Source organism: Cydia splendana, chromosome 7 (genome assembly GCF_910591565.1).
Source record: "Cydia splendana chromosome 7, ilCydSple1.2, whole genome shotgun sequence".
Taxonomy (NCBI): Eukaryota; Metazoa; Arthropoda; class Insecta; order Lepidoptera; family Tortricidae; genus Cydia; species Cydia splendana.
This window is the reverse complement of record NC_085966.1, coordinates 5,919,527-5,936,519: the sequence shown is the minus strand read 5'-3', so window position 1 is coordinate 5,936,519 and position 16,993 is coordinate 5,919,527. Positions and strand designations below refer to the sequence as shown.

Here is a 16,993-nt window from a genome sequence, read left to right as displayed (position 1 = left end):
CCAAGGTCCCCAATAAATAAATATAAATGCAAGAATTGCTCGTTTAATGGTATAAGCATTCGTGTTCAGTTGACCGCGTAGCACTACCGTGTGGGATGTGGAGGATCACAGGAGAGGTAGGGTCGGGTGACGGGGTGACGGGTTCGGGTGGTCTGACCTGCAGCAGCAGCGGGCGTCGATGCAGCCAGTCGCCCCAGTCCGCCGCTTCATAGGGCACCTGCCCAACAACCATCGATCACCGACATGCAACCAACATCATCGCCAACTACGCGTACGACATACGAGTTTTTTTAACCGCCATCATGTTCCTATTCGCCCCTTAATGATAAATGTTTATCGGCCTGGTTTGACACAACCGTTGTACCCATTTTAATTTCCTGCTAACGTGTTCCTATTCGCCCCTTATACACATTACAATTTTTAGTAGCAACTTATTTTTGCGCGAGCGTGCCTATTTCTTTTCACCCCTTATTGAAATTTGTTGTCCTATCTAACGCCCTGTGGAATGAATACAGAACCGACTACGGCATGATGAATACTTGAGAAAAGGAGATATATTTCTTTTTCCTTTTCTTATTATCTTGTTCGTTCTTTTATCATCGGAAACATATGTTTAGCTAACTGCTAGAGTTTTTGAAACATTTTATTACAATAAAAGTGATTTAATTAATACTTGTGGTTTTGATATTCGTAGGTACGTGTTTAACAATCGTGTTGAACTTTCCTGTTATATTTTAAATATATATTAGCAAATTAATACCTTCTCCAGTTTTCCTTATTTGTCAGGACGTAAAGTAAATTTCAATGACTAGAACAGCTAGTAAAAAAACTCGTATAAATTAATGGCGACATCAAAATACCCATGCAATATTAGTCTTCTAAGCTTGTCAATGGAACAAGCGCTTTTAAATTTGGAAGTGTATATACACCGTACGAACCGCCACCAATATGTAGACATTTTAATATTGCTAGGGTCTCTCGATCCTCACGTCTGCGATGAGATCGGAACGGAAGCGGACTGAACATCGTCTTTATCGGTTCACATTTAGGGGCGATTATCGTGTGACAGCCAACATAACATCAACAGTGACACGATGTGAACCCAAGCTTGTACGGCATACACTTAAAGCAATCAAACTTGATTCGACGTACAAAGTACTCGTACTATCAGAAAGCGTCTACGTCGAACAAATTCAATCAAAAACATGTAGATAAAAATATTACTGCATGCACGACAATGTATCAAAATCCTCCAAGATGAACTTATTAATGCTAGCATTACTTCATTAGTAAGTTTTACTGATTCGCAAGTATCATTCAGTTGTAAGTGGAAAATTATCATGTTTACATTTAGTTTCTATGTTATCTAGGGAATCGATTAAGTATTTGAATGTTAGAGTGACTCGATTTGGTGACTGGTATAACTTAATAACAATTTGGGCGTAGAACATACAGAGCGGGGCATGGCTGCGCTCAGCGCCAACGGCTGGATTTATAATAGTAAGTCATAGACATAATAATTATTGTCACACTTATCTCATTACATTATACAGTTGCGTCCTTTGCAAGTAAAACTTTTTAGTGAATACCCAGCCTAAGTAAATAGCGAGACCATTTTATACGCCGCAGCGCTGCATATAAGCGCGCTGACATACCTATAAATATGGAATGTGGTCACTTTATTTCAGGTTTAGATTCCTTTGAGTTGTGTAAGTAATGTGAATCGTAAGAAACTCTCGTCCGCGCAACGCCGCCACGCAAAGCTATGAGTCATCTTAATTTAAAGTTACTAGCACCAGTCAACAGGTCAAATCACTTTTATATGTTAAGCTAATTGTTTACACACGCTCGCTCATAAATCATAAATTAGAGTCATTGTAGCAATGAAGGCTTTATTCAGGGGCTCATTTTTCAAACGATATAAGACGAATTTTGATAGGTTGCCATGACAACACACTTATAATGTTGAAAAATGAGATCCGGCACACGCTTAGTAAGCATCGTATTTAAAGTACAAAATATAAGAGTCAAGTCTGTACACTGTTAAGTTTTGAGTATACAGACACATCTATTTGTTAGAATTAGTGATTTTATTTACTAATTCCAACAAATCCCTTAAGTTAGCACAACTTGCAAGTGTAAAGGAAAAAATAAAGTTGTACGAATTTCGAACGTGTGCCAACAAATAGCTAAGGTTGTTGTTTGAGGTTATGTTAGGGCACGTACCTGTGGGTACGGCGGCGGTGGTGGTTGAGGCTGACGCAGCGTGCCGGGGTACGGCGGTGGCGGTGGAGGCCGAGAAACGCCAGCACCCACTGTCGCTGTACAGACATACTTTGTGTAAACGTTTAACAATAGCACTTTAGCGTAAAGATTTGAGAATCTGCATTGGTCTGTTTCGTATCGTTGATTCAGCAGTGGCATGTAAATAGAATTATTGTAATGACAATGAGATAACGAGACGACAATGTAAAATAACCCTAAAGTTTTATTACATATTCCGAACATTAAATACTGTAAAAATGTCGTTCTGTCCGTTTATGGTGCTTAGCGAACCAAAGGCATTGCTGAAGATAGGTTACACAGGTGTAACAGCTGTAACAAGTCGCGAACATATGAAGACGACCTTATCGTGATGTCTGGGGACCCTAAAGGCGAGCGCTAGGCGGGCTGCAACTTCAATTCGTGGTCGTTTGCACTTGACTGTCATCTTACAGTATATGTAGAATGGCGGCGCGCCGCGTGGATAGATCCGATCTCAAGTGCGTACTTGACCTAAGACAACCCGTACCCGAGTGCGGCAGTGTGTGAAGTTGCACGGTGCGGTCGTGCCGGACGACGCCCACGGCACCGTCCGCGCCCACGAGACGCGTGCCCGGCGCTATGTTGCGTCCGGCCTGCATTGCCGCCTTCACCTGTACCATTATTACAATTAATCTCTAACCCCCTTATTCATCGCTACAAGCCTCAATTAGCTAATAATCGTTTGTCTGTATCTGTCATTTTGACTTATGTATTTGTAAGAAAGGGATAAAACATAATTTTACTAAATCATATCTGTAAAGTTTTATGAATAAGGGGGTAAGGCCTTCCCAGTAACTTTCCTGGTTGCGTGAGGGGTTTTGCGAACAGTGATAGTTTTCGTCACAGTTACTTTACGCTACACGAGATAGTTGGATGCGTCATGATTTTTCTGAATTTATCCAGGTGCGTATATGTGAATTGCAGGCAAAAAACATTATGAAAAACTTTACTAAATTTGTTTAAATTTGTTTTACCGTTCCATTGATATAGTTGGAAGATTGGGATGCTATTTATACTGATTAAAATTCAGACAATGAAAACAACTTTAAAAACCCATCGTTAAACCAAACCTTATTTGCAAATGTATAAAGTACAATTTTTCTAATCAGGCGGCGTAGCCAACATGCCAATCGCTTACGCTTCGTAGCGATCGAAACGCAACTGTCACTGTCGCACTAATATGGAAGAGTGATAGAGGGACACAAAGCGTTTCGTTGTCATAGCGATAGCGATTGTCACCTTGGCTAGGCCGGCAGGTCAGATATATAGTTCGTTTTTTTAGCATTAGAAAGAACTTGAAAGAAGGTAAGCGATCTTCACATGTCTTTTAATTGAAAAACGCTTTTTAAAAATCAATAACTATTACTTATGAAAGCAGAAGAATATAAATGAACGTATTAGATTCATAATTTACATATTTGCCGTAACTTACTTTTAAAATGTGTTTTTCAATTAAAAGAAACATCAAGATTGTTTACCTTATTTCTAATGCTAAAAAAAACGAACTATAGGTCAGACGTACGAGTAGGCGGTAGTAGACGGGATTAGAATAGTAATAAAACACGAACCTGCGCCTGCATGGCATTGACGATGCTCGCAGAGTTGACGCTGCTGGCGCCGCCCTGTGCGGTAACAAAACATTATTAGTACATTGCTGCTTTAGCACTGTTAACTTTGAGAAAAAAGTGTATCACACTTTTCGAGAGAGGCGACGATTTAGTCTTATTTAGTGTGGTATATTTTGGTTTCCTGACATAGCAGTAAGGAATCTATTTGTATGACATTTTTATTACTTAGTCGCGCAGTCGTGTGGGAGAAATTCATTCACTATCAGGCTTTACTATATAAACTGGAGCCTGGAGCTGACACTGACATTTTCTTGACCGGTTCGATAAGTAACGATGGTACCTAGCGTCAATATTTACTTATTGGACCAGCAATGTACGGCCAAGTGTCACGGTCAGGTGACAATAGTCACCGTCGTGGAACAGGGGCCTGGTCGTTACCTGTGCGAACTGCATGTGGTGCTGGAACTGCAGCGGGCGCGCCAGCTGCTGGCCCATCTGCGGGGCGCCGGCAAACTGCCCGTGCTGCACCATGCCTTGTTGCTGCAGTGTCACGGTCAGGTGACAATAGTCACCGTCGTGGAACAGGGGCGTGGTCGTTACCTGTGCGAACTGCATGTGGTGCTGGAACTGCAGAGGGCGCGCCAGCTGCTGGCCCATCTGCGGGGCGCCGGCAAACTGCCCGTGCTGCACCATGCCTTGTTGCTGCAGTGTCACGGTCAGGTGACAATAGTCACCGTCGTGGAACAGGGGCGTGGTCGTTACCTGTGCGAACTGCATGTGGTGCTGGAACTGCAGCGGGCGCGCCAGCTGCTGGCCCATCTGCGGGGCGCCGGCAAACTGCCCGTGCTGCACCATGCCTTGTTGCTGCAGTGTCACGGTCCGGTGACAATAGTCACCGTCGTGGAACAGGGGCCTGGTCGTTACCTGTGCGAACTGCATGTGGTGCTGGAACTGCAGAGGGCGCGCCAGCTGCTGGCCCATCTGCGGGGCGCCGGCAAACTGCCCGTGCTGCACCATGCCTTGTTGCTGCAGTGTCACGGTCCGGTGACAATAGTCACCGTCGTGGAACAGGGGCGTGGTCGTTACCTGTGCGAACTGCATGTGGTGCTGGAACTGCAGCGGGCGCGCCAGCTGCTGGCCCATCTGCGGGGCGCCGGCAAACTGCCCGTGCTGCACCATGCCTTGTTGCTGCAGTGTCACGGTCAGGTGACAATAGTCACCGTCGTGGAACAGGGGCGTGGTCGTTACCTGTGCGAACTGCATGTGGTGTTGGAATTGCAGCGGGCGCGCCACCTGCTGGCCCATCTGCGGGGCGCCGGCGAACTGCCCGTGCTGCACCATGCCTTGTTGCTGTAAAAGGAGCTTTGTTATACGCGAGCTACAAGATCATTACCTACTTACTAAATACAACGAGCGATACAGCGGACAACATCCACGATACAATTAAGTAAACCAATTTACGTATATTTTATATTAAAAAAAATGTTTCACATACACCTTTAAATTTCTTCGCAGATGTATGCAGGTTTCCTCACGATGTTTTCCTTCACCGAAAAGCAAGTGTTAAATACCTATGAAATTATATTCCGTACATAAGTTCCGAGAAACTCATTGGTACGAGACAAGATTTGAACCCGCGACCTCCGGATTGAAAGTCGGACGTCATAGCCACTCGGCCACCGCCTAAATATCATAAACTAAAGAAAAAGTGACCGAGGCCGGAATCGAACCGACGTCATCAGCTTACCACATAACCGTACCACATCATTTAGGGCTGCTCATAGAGAACTCGCATGCGAGTTTCATTACATTGCGGGTTTTGATCGGTCGGTTGAATTGAACGTAATCAACAGTCCGCAATGTAACTAAAATCGCACGCGAATTCGCGTGCCGTCTAAATCAGCCCTTATCCTCAGCTACCATGACGAGTTTTTCTAATGTCCTCAGAGGAATTCGTCAACATTGATAAATGAGGATTAACGAGTATTAAGTATACTGAAATAGATGTCACAAACAAAAGATAAAGTGACCTTGGGCGGCCGAGTGGTTGAGACATCTGCCGTGAATGCAGAGGACGCCGGTTCGATTCCAGCCACTGGAGAGCTTGGCTTGGTCACCTGTAGGATATGACATCTACCTATCTCAGTTAAGATAGTTTTTGTTTTATTAGTTCAGAAAATATAATTCTGTACAATCCCGTGATACGAAATGTACATTTACTGGTTCTAGATAGAATTTCTAAAATAAGCAACATTATTATTGAGCGACCACTGTGTGTCGCACTTTACCAGTGGCAGCTAAAATAAATTATCAATACTGCACTTGAAATAACCTGTGTGTATCGATCACAACGTTAAAGACCAAGTTAAACGTTAAACGTAAGTTTTTTACTTTTTACTAAAATAGCCATTTTTATATAGTCTGTTTTTTTTAGGAAATATGTAGTACCAATGGAACGCTTATATGTTTCTTGCACAGAAATTTATAGCGTACTTCATAGTTAAAAAAGCCTATAGTGAAAAGTGGTCTTTATTAGGTACCGATCTACCGATCGCATAAATTATGTAATTGTACATAAAATCCTTTTAAAAAACAACAAATCGCTTATCAAATACGTTCAACCAGACATGTGCATAATTTTTTTTAGCGCGCTGTCTAAAAATAGTTGAAGGTCACCGTCTGTTTGGAGCTCGCCGTATTATTCGGGCGAGTGTGTCGCGGTACACACGCGCGGGCGCCGCCATGGCGCCGGGCTTTAGACTTTTTTGTTTGTTACTCATTTGTGGGACAATTCTTGTTAATGTGGAGACGAAATCTAACAAATCGTCACAATTGACTCAGCATCCGACGAAACCAGTGCATAAACCGTCGAAACCAGAACATCATAAGTCAAAACCTGCGCCAATTCATCATTCACCAGTGCATGAGACAATATCGAAACCAGTGAAGCATACGGATGTGCATGCAACGCAGCCAACAAACAAAAACACAGGAAACCAAGGCCATGGGTATCCAGGCCATGGGCTGCCTGGATCAGTGACTAGTGCGCCGCCTGCCAAACGTGGATACGATCCATTCCCTCAGGAATCTCCAAAACCTGCCGCTCAACAGCTGTCGTATCCCGGCGGCAGTGGACTCTCCGGAAGTGGGACCAATCATATAAATAAACAAACAGCACTGCAGTCAACACTTTATCCCGGTGGTAGTGGACTCTCGGGAGATGCGACAAACCATATAAATAAACAAACCGCACCCCAGTCTAAACTTTATCCCGGTGGTAGCGGACTCTCGGGAGATACGACCAACCATATAAATAAGCAAACCGCATAGCAGTCCACACTTTATCCTGATGGTGGCAGCGGACTCTCGGGAGATAAAACCACCCATATAAATAAGCAAACCGCACCGCAAACACTTTATCCCGGCGGCAGCGGCCTCTCAGGAAGTGGGACCAACAATGGCAACAGTATAAATAAGCAAACCACACAGCAAACACTTTATCCCGGTGGCAGCGGGCTCTCAGGAGGTGTAACCAACAATATAAATAAGCAAACCGTACCGCAGGCAACTTATCCTGGCGGCAGCGGGCTCTCAGGAGGTGGAACCAACAATATAAATAAGCAAACCGCACCGCAGGCAACTTATCCTGGCGGCAGCGGGCTCTCAGGAGGTGTAACCAACAATATAAATAAGCAAACCGCACCGCAGGCAACTTATCCTGGCGGCAGCGGGCTCTCAGGAGGTGTAACCAACAATATCAATAAGCAAACCGCACCGCAGGCAACTTATCCTGGCGGCAGCGGGCTCTCAGGAGGTGTAACCAACAATATAAATAAGCAAACCGCACCGCAGGCAACTTATCCTGGCGGCAGCGGGCTCTCAGGAGGTGTAACCAACAATATCAATAAGCAAACCGCACCGCAGGCAACTTATCCTGGCGGCAGTGGGCTCTCAGGTGGTGTAACCAACAATATAAACAAGCAAACTGCACCGCAGGCTACTTATCCGGGCGGCAACGGGCTGTCAGGAGGTGTAACCAACAATATAAATAAGCAAACAGTACCGCAGGCAACTTATCCTGGCGGCGGCGGCCTCTCGGGAGGTCAGACTCAGCCAACAGGGACAAAACCTCATACTTATCCCGAAACAGATGGACAATCCGGTGGCGGTTATAAACCAGGCAACTACAATACATTCCCTCCAACGACAAATGGGGTCCATAAAACCACGTATAATGACATTTACGTCAGAAATCATAACCCTACCAATATTCACCATAACAATGTTCAAACAACATCCGTACATCATTACCACTATGAGCCGCCTAGACACGTCTACTATGTACACAATGGTATGCAACAACACTATCCAGTGTATAGAGAGAAACTACCCGAATACGTATATGAGTACAGGTCATCTAGAAGTCGATTTAATCTTCTACTGACCGGCCTGGCTCTATACAATCTTGGACATGTATCAAAATATCACGAACCACGTCATTATCACAATAATTACAAGCCGAGTCGTTACGAAATTTGTAAATTCGGTGTACAATACAATGTCAACTCATACGACGAGATGGATATCGATTGCCGTTTGATTACAAATTTCATAAGAAAGGTGAAGAACACAAATTATGGGCAATTTCTATTACCTGATGGTACATTACTTGGATCGCAGCCGAATCAGATGCAACCAAATGTGATCCAAGTTTTACTTTCTAACGGTACGTTGGCTCAGTTAATTTGGAACCCAAGTTACGACGCACAGTGTTCGATTTCCCTCAAAAAATTTCCCTATGCTGTTAATTGCATAAATCAATCAAGGAATGCATTTGAAATGCAAGACTAGAACACCCAGAAGTCTATTTCAAATACTTTTTTTTATAAAAAATAAATTATATTTCATGAGCTTGACATCGAAAAACTACTAAATAAATTCTACAAAAGTATCTGATGAAGAAGTCGCTTTTTAATCAATGTAGTTTGATAAAGAAGCCTTTGGCGCATATTTTCTAGTTCTTAGTTTTGGAATTTACCCTCTGCTTACCGAGTTATTCATATAAATACAGATTTTTTATTTCATTTTTTTTCTCCTGAAAAACTCAAAAGTGCGACTTGTAACTAGCACTGAAAGATGGCTCTTAACTAGGTCTACCACTGGTAAAAAAATCACGTTCCACTATCGCGGCGTTTGGGAGTTACGTATAAAGGTCAAATTATACTTTTTAGGGTTGTTACTTAAAGGTCAAACAAATATGAAAGGTCGGAGTAATTAAAAAATCTGATTAAATTAAATTAAGGAACAACATAAGAAACTTTATTTCTATTTATTTATTTAACCTTTATTGCACAATACAAGAAATTACAAATGGCAGACTTGCCAAAAGGCATTCTCTACCAGTCAACCATTGGGCCACGCAGAAACTTTTAAGTGCAGTGCACTTTGTTAAACAATAAAGTCATTAAATTCAGAAAAGAAAGAAAGAAATTCAGAAGTCAAGTTATAGTTTCTTTTCGCAAGTTGGTCTCAGATTTTATGTATTTTGTGGCTCATACAAATCATTTTCATTTTCGAGAACTAGCGTGCAGTCGTCAACATGGGATGGATTTTCATCACCGTCTATTAACGAAGATCCATCATTAGCTAGATCTTCATCATCGACTTTCAGCCTCTTGTAAGTTTTCCTCATGAATCGGCTTCAGAAGTTCACGAACTGCTTCTGGTAGACTAATCCTACTGGACGATTTTTGGCGTTGTCTGTAGTGTGCCATAGACACGAACGGATCTGATGATTCTAGTGCACGGTGAAAGAGATCTATCATAGTTTTTCTCCTGTTCATTTTCCGGCAATGGTGTTCCCTATCACAAGTGACTCGACACCGTCAATGTCAGATATCGGTTGTTTATACTTGTGATAAGTATAAATGAAAGAGGTTTGCACACAATTAAATGTATTCAAACTTAGCCATTTTGATAATGATGGATAAAATTGTTTTTTACGATTAGTCGATTTTTAATTAATCACTAGCACTGGTGCACTTTTGCCCCCGTCAATCCAGTGTTCCTGTATTTTTATTTATGTACCTGGAGTATGTCTAAACAATATACAGTTTTGTAATAGAGGAAAATTTTGAATTAATTCTGACTAAAAATTAAAGGTCAAGTTGAGGGTCAACCCTAACACTGTATTTTTAAATTCGATAACTCCCAAACGCCGCGATAGTGGAACGTGATTTTTTTACCAGTGGTTGACCTAGTTAAGAGCAATCTGTCAGTGCTAGTCGCAAGTCGCACTTTTGAGTTATTTAGGAGAAAAAAATGAAATAAAAAATCTCTATTTATATGAACAACTCGGTAACCAGAGGGTAAATTCCAAAACTAAGAACTAGAAAATATGCGCCAAAGGCTTCTTTATCGAACTACATTGATTAAAAAGCGACTTCTTCATCAGATACTTTTGTAGAATTTATTTAGTAGTTTTTCGATGTCAAGGTCATGAAATATAATTTATTTTTTATTAAAAAAAGTATTTGAAATAGACTTCTGGGTGTTCTAGTCTTGCATTTCAAATGCATTCCTTGATTGATTTATGCAATGAACAGCATAGGGAAATTTTTTGAGGGAAATCGAACACTGTGCATGGGTACATTATACCTATGGTTAATAAGTTAAAATATTTCTTTATAATTTTATAATTTTCATTTATATGTATTTTAGCTTAAATTTTACAATAACACGTCATTGTTAATTACTCGTTAGCAATATCTTCCGATTCACGAAAGGAATTATAGACTTTCGGGTAATTCTGTTTATACTACTGGCAACACAGGATAGCGCTGTGGACATTTGACAATTCGGATCTAGATAACTTCATGCCCTGACCGTCATCCTTGTCGAACGCGTGTTAATTGTTATTTCCTTCTCGCTCAGTGTCAGCAGTCGCAGTGTTTTCCAAACTTTTCACGTCGTAAGCTTGGTAATTAATGTGTAACTGTGAATTAGTTTTTTAAACGTTTGTCTTGTATAGATAAATAAAGTTTAATTTAATACATTAGATTTGTTTTATTTTACTATGTTTCTACATAAATAACTTAAAATTAATGCCGTTAAAATAATTTTCACCGTTGGTTAAAATTCTCCCACATTTCAAAGTTTGAGAACCTGTAAACAGCATGATGACGTAGGCGCGTGTCAGTTAGGTCATACGCGAATCTCGGAATGGAGTACCAGGCGGAGTATATTATTATACCATGATTTGTACCTACTTGTAACTGTACGCGGGGATTTATGAGGAAAAAATACACCGTTATAATTTTTTCCCTGGTCTCTTCAAATGCGTTTAATTATAATGAAATTAGGTACGTAGGTCCACAAAATAATAATGAATCACAAGTTTTACTCGGAATAGTGTATGTATATTATTCGTGTCCTGGACTGAAATTAAGGTAAATACTGAGTAAAACTTTACTGACTATTGACGCACCTTACATCTTGGTAATAAGGTTTATTTATCGTGAACACTGTAGACCATTGTACTTAATTTTTTCCTCAAATGTTTGGAATGAATTAAATTTTAATAATAGCAAACTACTTGTAATACGGAAAAACCTAACGATATTATTTTAAATTTAGTATGGCTATAGTACTTTAAATATGAAACTTCCTATATTTTTTAAGGATTTGTATTTTTTGTGAGTGATGTACGCTTTTGTTTGCTTTTTGAAGAATGCATTTAATTGGATACAATATATTAAAATTGAATTTACTAGTCTGTATTTTTATTGACGTATGGCAATGTAACGACCACTCAACGTTGCCGCCCTTTAGAGGACGAATTCTGAAAATAAAAGTATCCTATGTCCTTTTCTAGGTTGTTTACATAATATCAATGCGAAAAATGTCATCAAAGATTTCGGCAAGAAACTTAAATATACAATACAACATAATAAAAGGTGTAAAAATAAACAACATAAAAAACAAGATATTTATGTATCATTGTCTCTAAATAGGAATTTACTTTGTGAAATCAGTAGCGCAAAAACTCCGTTCCATTTCTTTTCTGAACATTTGTATATATAATGGCTTTGTTAATTAAATTTTCAAATACAAAATCGTTTACAAGCGTTTTAGTTGTTGAATAATTCAATCTAGAATTCCTGAAGTTAAATCAGTTGATATAAAACTTGGAGCTTTTTTATGTTTCAATTATATCTATTTTAGGGTTCCGTACCCAAAGGGTAAAAACAGGACCCTATTACTAAGACTCCAATGTCCGTCTGTCTGTCACCAGGCTGTATCTCATGAACCGTGATAGCTAGACGGTTGAAATTTTCACAGGTGATGTATTTCTGTTGCCGCTATAACAACAAATACTAAAAACAGAATAAAATAAATATTTAAGGGCGGGTTGCACCAAACCACCTGCTAACGTAAGCACGGTTCGCTAAATTTTAACGCTGACGTGGGGGTCTTAACGATTGCTAAATAAAATGCGTTGCACCAACTATAAAATAACAGGACGTTAAAATTACTAATCGGTAATCGTATTGCCGTATTATGAACGCATTCCTACCAAAAATTTTATGGTAGAATTTTTATTTTATATAGCAACCCAGTCATAAATGCCAAACTGAGTTGTCAAAATTCTCAAAGAGAAAAGTTTTGTAGGCGCGAACTACACTTTCTTTGCAGATTTAAAATCTAAATATTCAACAATATAAGCCATTCCTGAATATATTTATGGTTATATATTAAAAACACTCTAAAGTGAAATGTCTGACTACGATTGTTGAATGGCCTAGCTAAAGTCGGAATCAAACAAGGAGCGTCATTGCCCGGTAAGTTATCTTATTAGTTTAATGCTTATAGCTGCTTCCTACTTCCAGTCCTTTCAGAGCCCTAAGCACAAGCATGCACAAGTGATTACTTGCGCTAACTACGCTATCTACAACTATGAAGCAAAGACGATAGTTAGGGAAAAAATTCCAATTATATTGTTGACAAAATAATGCATAACTGTTAGTAGCAGGCATTTGAGTTACTTTTGTACTTTAATTTAAAACTGCTTGGTCTAAGCATTAGTTGCCAAGCGGACCCCAGGCTCCCATGAGCCGTGGAAAATGCCGGGACAAACGCGAGGAATATGATGACTTATAATAATATCATGTTGCTTTCTTTTCAGGTTAGATTGACACCATATGATATGGAATACAAGATAAAAGTTACACACAAGTGAATGAATTCAAGAAATCAACAAATTATACAATTAAATTAACCGGAAGAAACTTGTTACAAAAAATAAAGTACAATTAGAAATATTATCTGAATTTCAATTTTGACAAGAAAATATATTGCTAGTTACCTTATCTACTTTATTCCTCCTTATCCTTGTTAGGTACTTAAGCAGTTTAGTGACCAATGGAGGTAAAGGGTTACCCGGAGAGTAGATAAAGAACTTATTTATTTTACAATTATATTTAAGGAGGTACCTACCTATCAGTTATTATATTTTCAGTCATACAGGTAACTTGGTTATTAACTATTTTATTTTCTTCGGGTGTAGATAAATAATTAAAAAGCCAGTATGGAGGGAAAACAAATAAAATAAAATAATTCAGACCGAGGGCCTTTTCTTGTGACAAATTCAGGGCTATTTAGGTACCTATGTTAGGTTTAAATGTTATGTATATAGGGACTTGAGGTAGGTTAATCAGTAGGTACTGTACTGGAACATTATTTCCAATACATGGCTAGGGTTAAATATATTTCAATGTATGACTGGTTGAACACAAATAAAATTCAGGTGACAAGAAAACAAGCCATATTATATTTTATTTGACCCAGGTATTGGTAGTTGTATTAAAGTTTTATAAATGTTGCTTTGTATTTTTAAAGTCACTGCAAATGTTTTTTGACTATAGTGGAAGAGCCCTACTTACAGAATACCTTGAATTTTGTCAATAGATATGCTTGTCAGATGCAGATAGGAGTATTGTTCCTTTCTGCATCTGACAAGCATATTATAAGTTCCTTTAAAACAACTCAGTTGTTCTCATGTATGTTCTATATTTCCAGAATAATTACTCTACTAAGCTTGACAGCCAGTATCGCCTTGGCACGGTAATATATATTTTAGCTTTTTTTATTACTTAGGAAAGCGGCATCCCTCGGGCATTTATTTTTATTTTATGCTAAAGCAGCGGTCGGCAACTTGCGGCCCACGAGCCTCCATGGCTATTTTGTATGTAATATTGACAAACGTCAATGTCTGATAAAGACATAAATATTAACAAAGTGCGGCCTGCGACTACTTTGTTAACAAATACAATACAAAAGTTAAACTTAGTTAGTTAGTTAACTACTATGTGGCCCTTGGCTGCTAAAAGGTTGCCGACCGCTGTGCTAAAGGATGCTTTGCCATACTATGTTGATAATGGATGCGGGATCCTATTAGAAGCAACACAAATTGCACTTGTAGTTGTAATTGCAATTCAAATATAGATAGCTCCAAAAATAATATTATTTTAGTTTAATGCCTACTTGGAAAGTTGTTGTTAGGGTTATGAATAACATTATGTTGTAAAAGCAAATAAAACCCAAGTAAGTAGGAGTTGAAGTATTATAATCACTTTTGCATTACACATTTTTGTCACTTTATTATAACCTATTAGTTATGCCAACTAGTCTGGAATTGTCCCAATACATTCCACACTTCACAAAACTTCACTTGCCATACTTCACAAAATACTTGATTTTATATTTCGCAATTTGTTTTATGTACGTTTATAGTTCTAAACATAGTTCACTTCTATAGCGGGTTACGATTTTCAGAGGCAGACTTGTAGATGGCTATAGGTGCCATCTCGCTGTTTTCGAATATCATAGTTCGTCCGTGGTGGATTTGTCCAAAGGATTTATCATTTTTATCTTGATTCCAATAATCAGAAGCCTTTAATTGGTTTTAATGACCATCCTGGCGACAAGTAGTAGTGCCGACATTATATGCCGTCGAGTTTCATCTGATGGGACGTATTTGTTAACCTGTGATAACGTCAATCTGGTCTTAACTCCAACTTTGAGTCATTTTGCACGCAATTTAAACTTAAAACACGCACATTTCTTTTAAACTATAAATAAATTAATGTATTTATGAAAGACGGATCGTCTCCCAATTATAATGACTTTTAGAGCCATTCATGTCAACTGTCACACGTTTTTGCGTTTACAAACTCCACATTTTATTGTTATTAACATTTTTTAATAATTAAAATAACATATTTCCTAAAATTATTGAAAAATCAAATATAAATTCATGAAATACGGACAAATTCAATAAAGTGCCGCCATTTTTATCAGGCGGTAAAATCGTTAACCAGTGGTCTACGACCGGTTAAGGGCAGCGTAACTTTTTAACAGACGTTAGGCGTGGTGCAACCCAAATATGCAGTTAGCGTTCGTTAGCGCCATCTTTAGCCATGATCAGCACATCAAATGGGCACGGTGCAACCCGCCCTAAGTGGTGCTCCCATACTCCGAGCCCGAGTCGCACTTGGCCGGTTTTTATATTTCCGTTTTGGTATGATAAATCGCTGAAATATTTCATAAAAATCAACACCCCTATTTGAGCTATCACCCAATTGAAAGGTTACAATCACCAACCACCTCAACTAGGTACTAGACGGAGACTCAAATCTACCTTTACAAGTAAATTGCACCTATGAGCGGTGACCTAGTGTCGTGGTGTATGTAAACGCTTCATAACGCGGCGTCTGTGTAGTGTGTGTATATGGTAGCATACCTGCAGGCGGGCGGCGGGGAAGGCCTGCGGGAACAGCTGGCGCGGCGGCGCGGCGCCGCCGGCGCGCCACTCGGGCTCCGTCTTCACCTCCGACCCCTCCAGCTTCACCTCCGCCTTGATGGCCTGCATCGCCGACTGCACGCAAAATGTTCACGGTTAAGCAGTTTCCTATTTTGCGGTAAATAATTGGTGGGACATCAGTGTTAACCTAATTGGCGCGGAAGCACGGGTCTTGCGCTTCATAAACAACAATAAAACTCTTATTAGTCATTATTTTGGGTAAAAAAAAAGGTGGGTGGCCACACCAACGGAGCGGCAGCTGACGTTTAGTCATCGTCATGATAAATCTGATTTAACAGATTTAAGAGTTATCGTTCAGGCACAACAATCTGCTGCTGGCTCGCGGCTTATTTTTAGACTTAGAGAAACGGGCAAATCATCACATACCTAAGGACGAAAATGCCTAACCGATGGTGGAAAATAAAAGGCGAATTTGCACTGTACCTGTAGCATTTGCTGGTGCGGTAGCCGCGGCTTGTCATCTTCCGGTTTGCATTGCGACGCCTCAATGTTTTTCACCGCTTTCTGCAGCTCGCTGTCCATCTTGGTGTCCGGTTTCTGTTCCGACTCCTCACTGATGAAAAATATAACCATGAAATACAATCTAAGACTATGAGATACAAGATAAATGGTAAAGTCAAATTAATAAGTAAGTAATGTAAGTTTTGAAGTCGAAAATTTTATTTGTATGATTTTTTTATACGATTGCTGCTGCTTGCTGTCTCAGTAATCTGGTAATTATTAACCATACACTGTATATTTCTTGCACATGTAAACAAATTGTCAGCTTAAAAGGGTCGACCAAGCCACCTGTCATCGTAAATTTCATTGTATGGGAAGTCTCATAGTTCACTGCTGAATAATATTCATCAGTCAATTGTGATTGGTGCAACCGGCCCTTAGTGAAGCTGGGTCTAGTTACTGTCAAGGAAATTGCTCGAACAGTATATCTCATTGCCCGTCGAGGATGTGCTCCGCGTCGTTGAGCGCCGCGAGCTCCGGGTCCGCGTACTCTAGGATGTTGAGCTGTATCTCTGCTGTACATGTATAGTTAACTTACATGGGGTGCTCCCTCTTGGCATGCCGCTCGGGCACCTCCTCCAGCTCCAGCCCGTCGAGGATGTGCTCCGCGTCGTTGAGCGCCGCGAGCTCCGGGTCCGCGTACTCTAGGATGTTGAGCTGTATCTCTGCTGTACATGTATAGTTAACTTACATGGGGTGCTCCCTCTTGGCATGCCGCTCGGGCACATCCTCCAGCTCC

General features: G+C 40.2%; 1 protein-coding gene across 1 annotated transcript in view; it reads right to left on the bottom strand.

Moving 5' to 3' along the window:
- Positions 1-16,993, bottom strand: part of LOC134792330 (histone-lysine N-methyltransferase 2C-like) — an 80,043-nt gene that overhangs the window by 25,536 nt on the left and 37,514 nt on the right. The window contains 7 exon segments of the mRNA XM_063763599.1: positions 158-217; positions 2,227-2,321; positions 2,792-2,915; positions 3,873-3,926; positions 4,311-5,222; positions 15,673-15,807; positions 16,177-16,306. Coding sequence (XP_063619669.1) covers positions 158-217; positions 2,227-2,321; positions 2,792-2,915; positions 3,873-3,926; positions 4,311-5,222; positions 15,673-15,807; positions 16,177-16,306 — 1,510 coding nt within the window.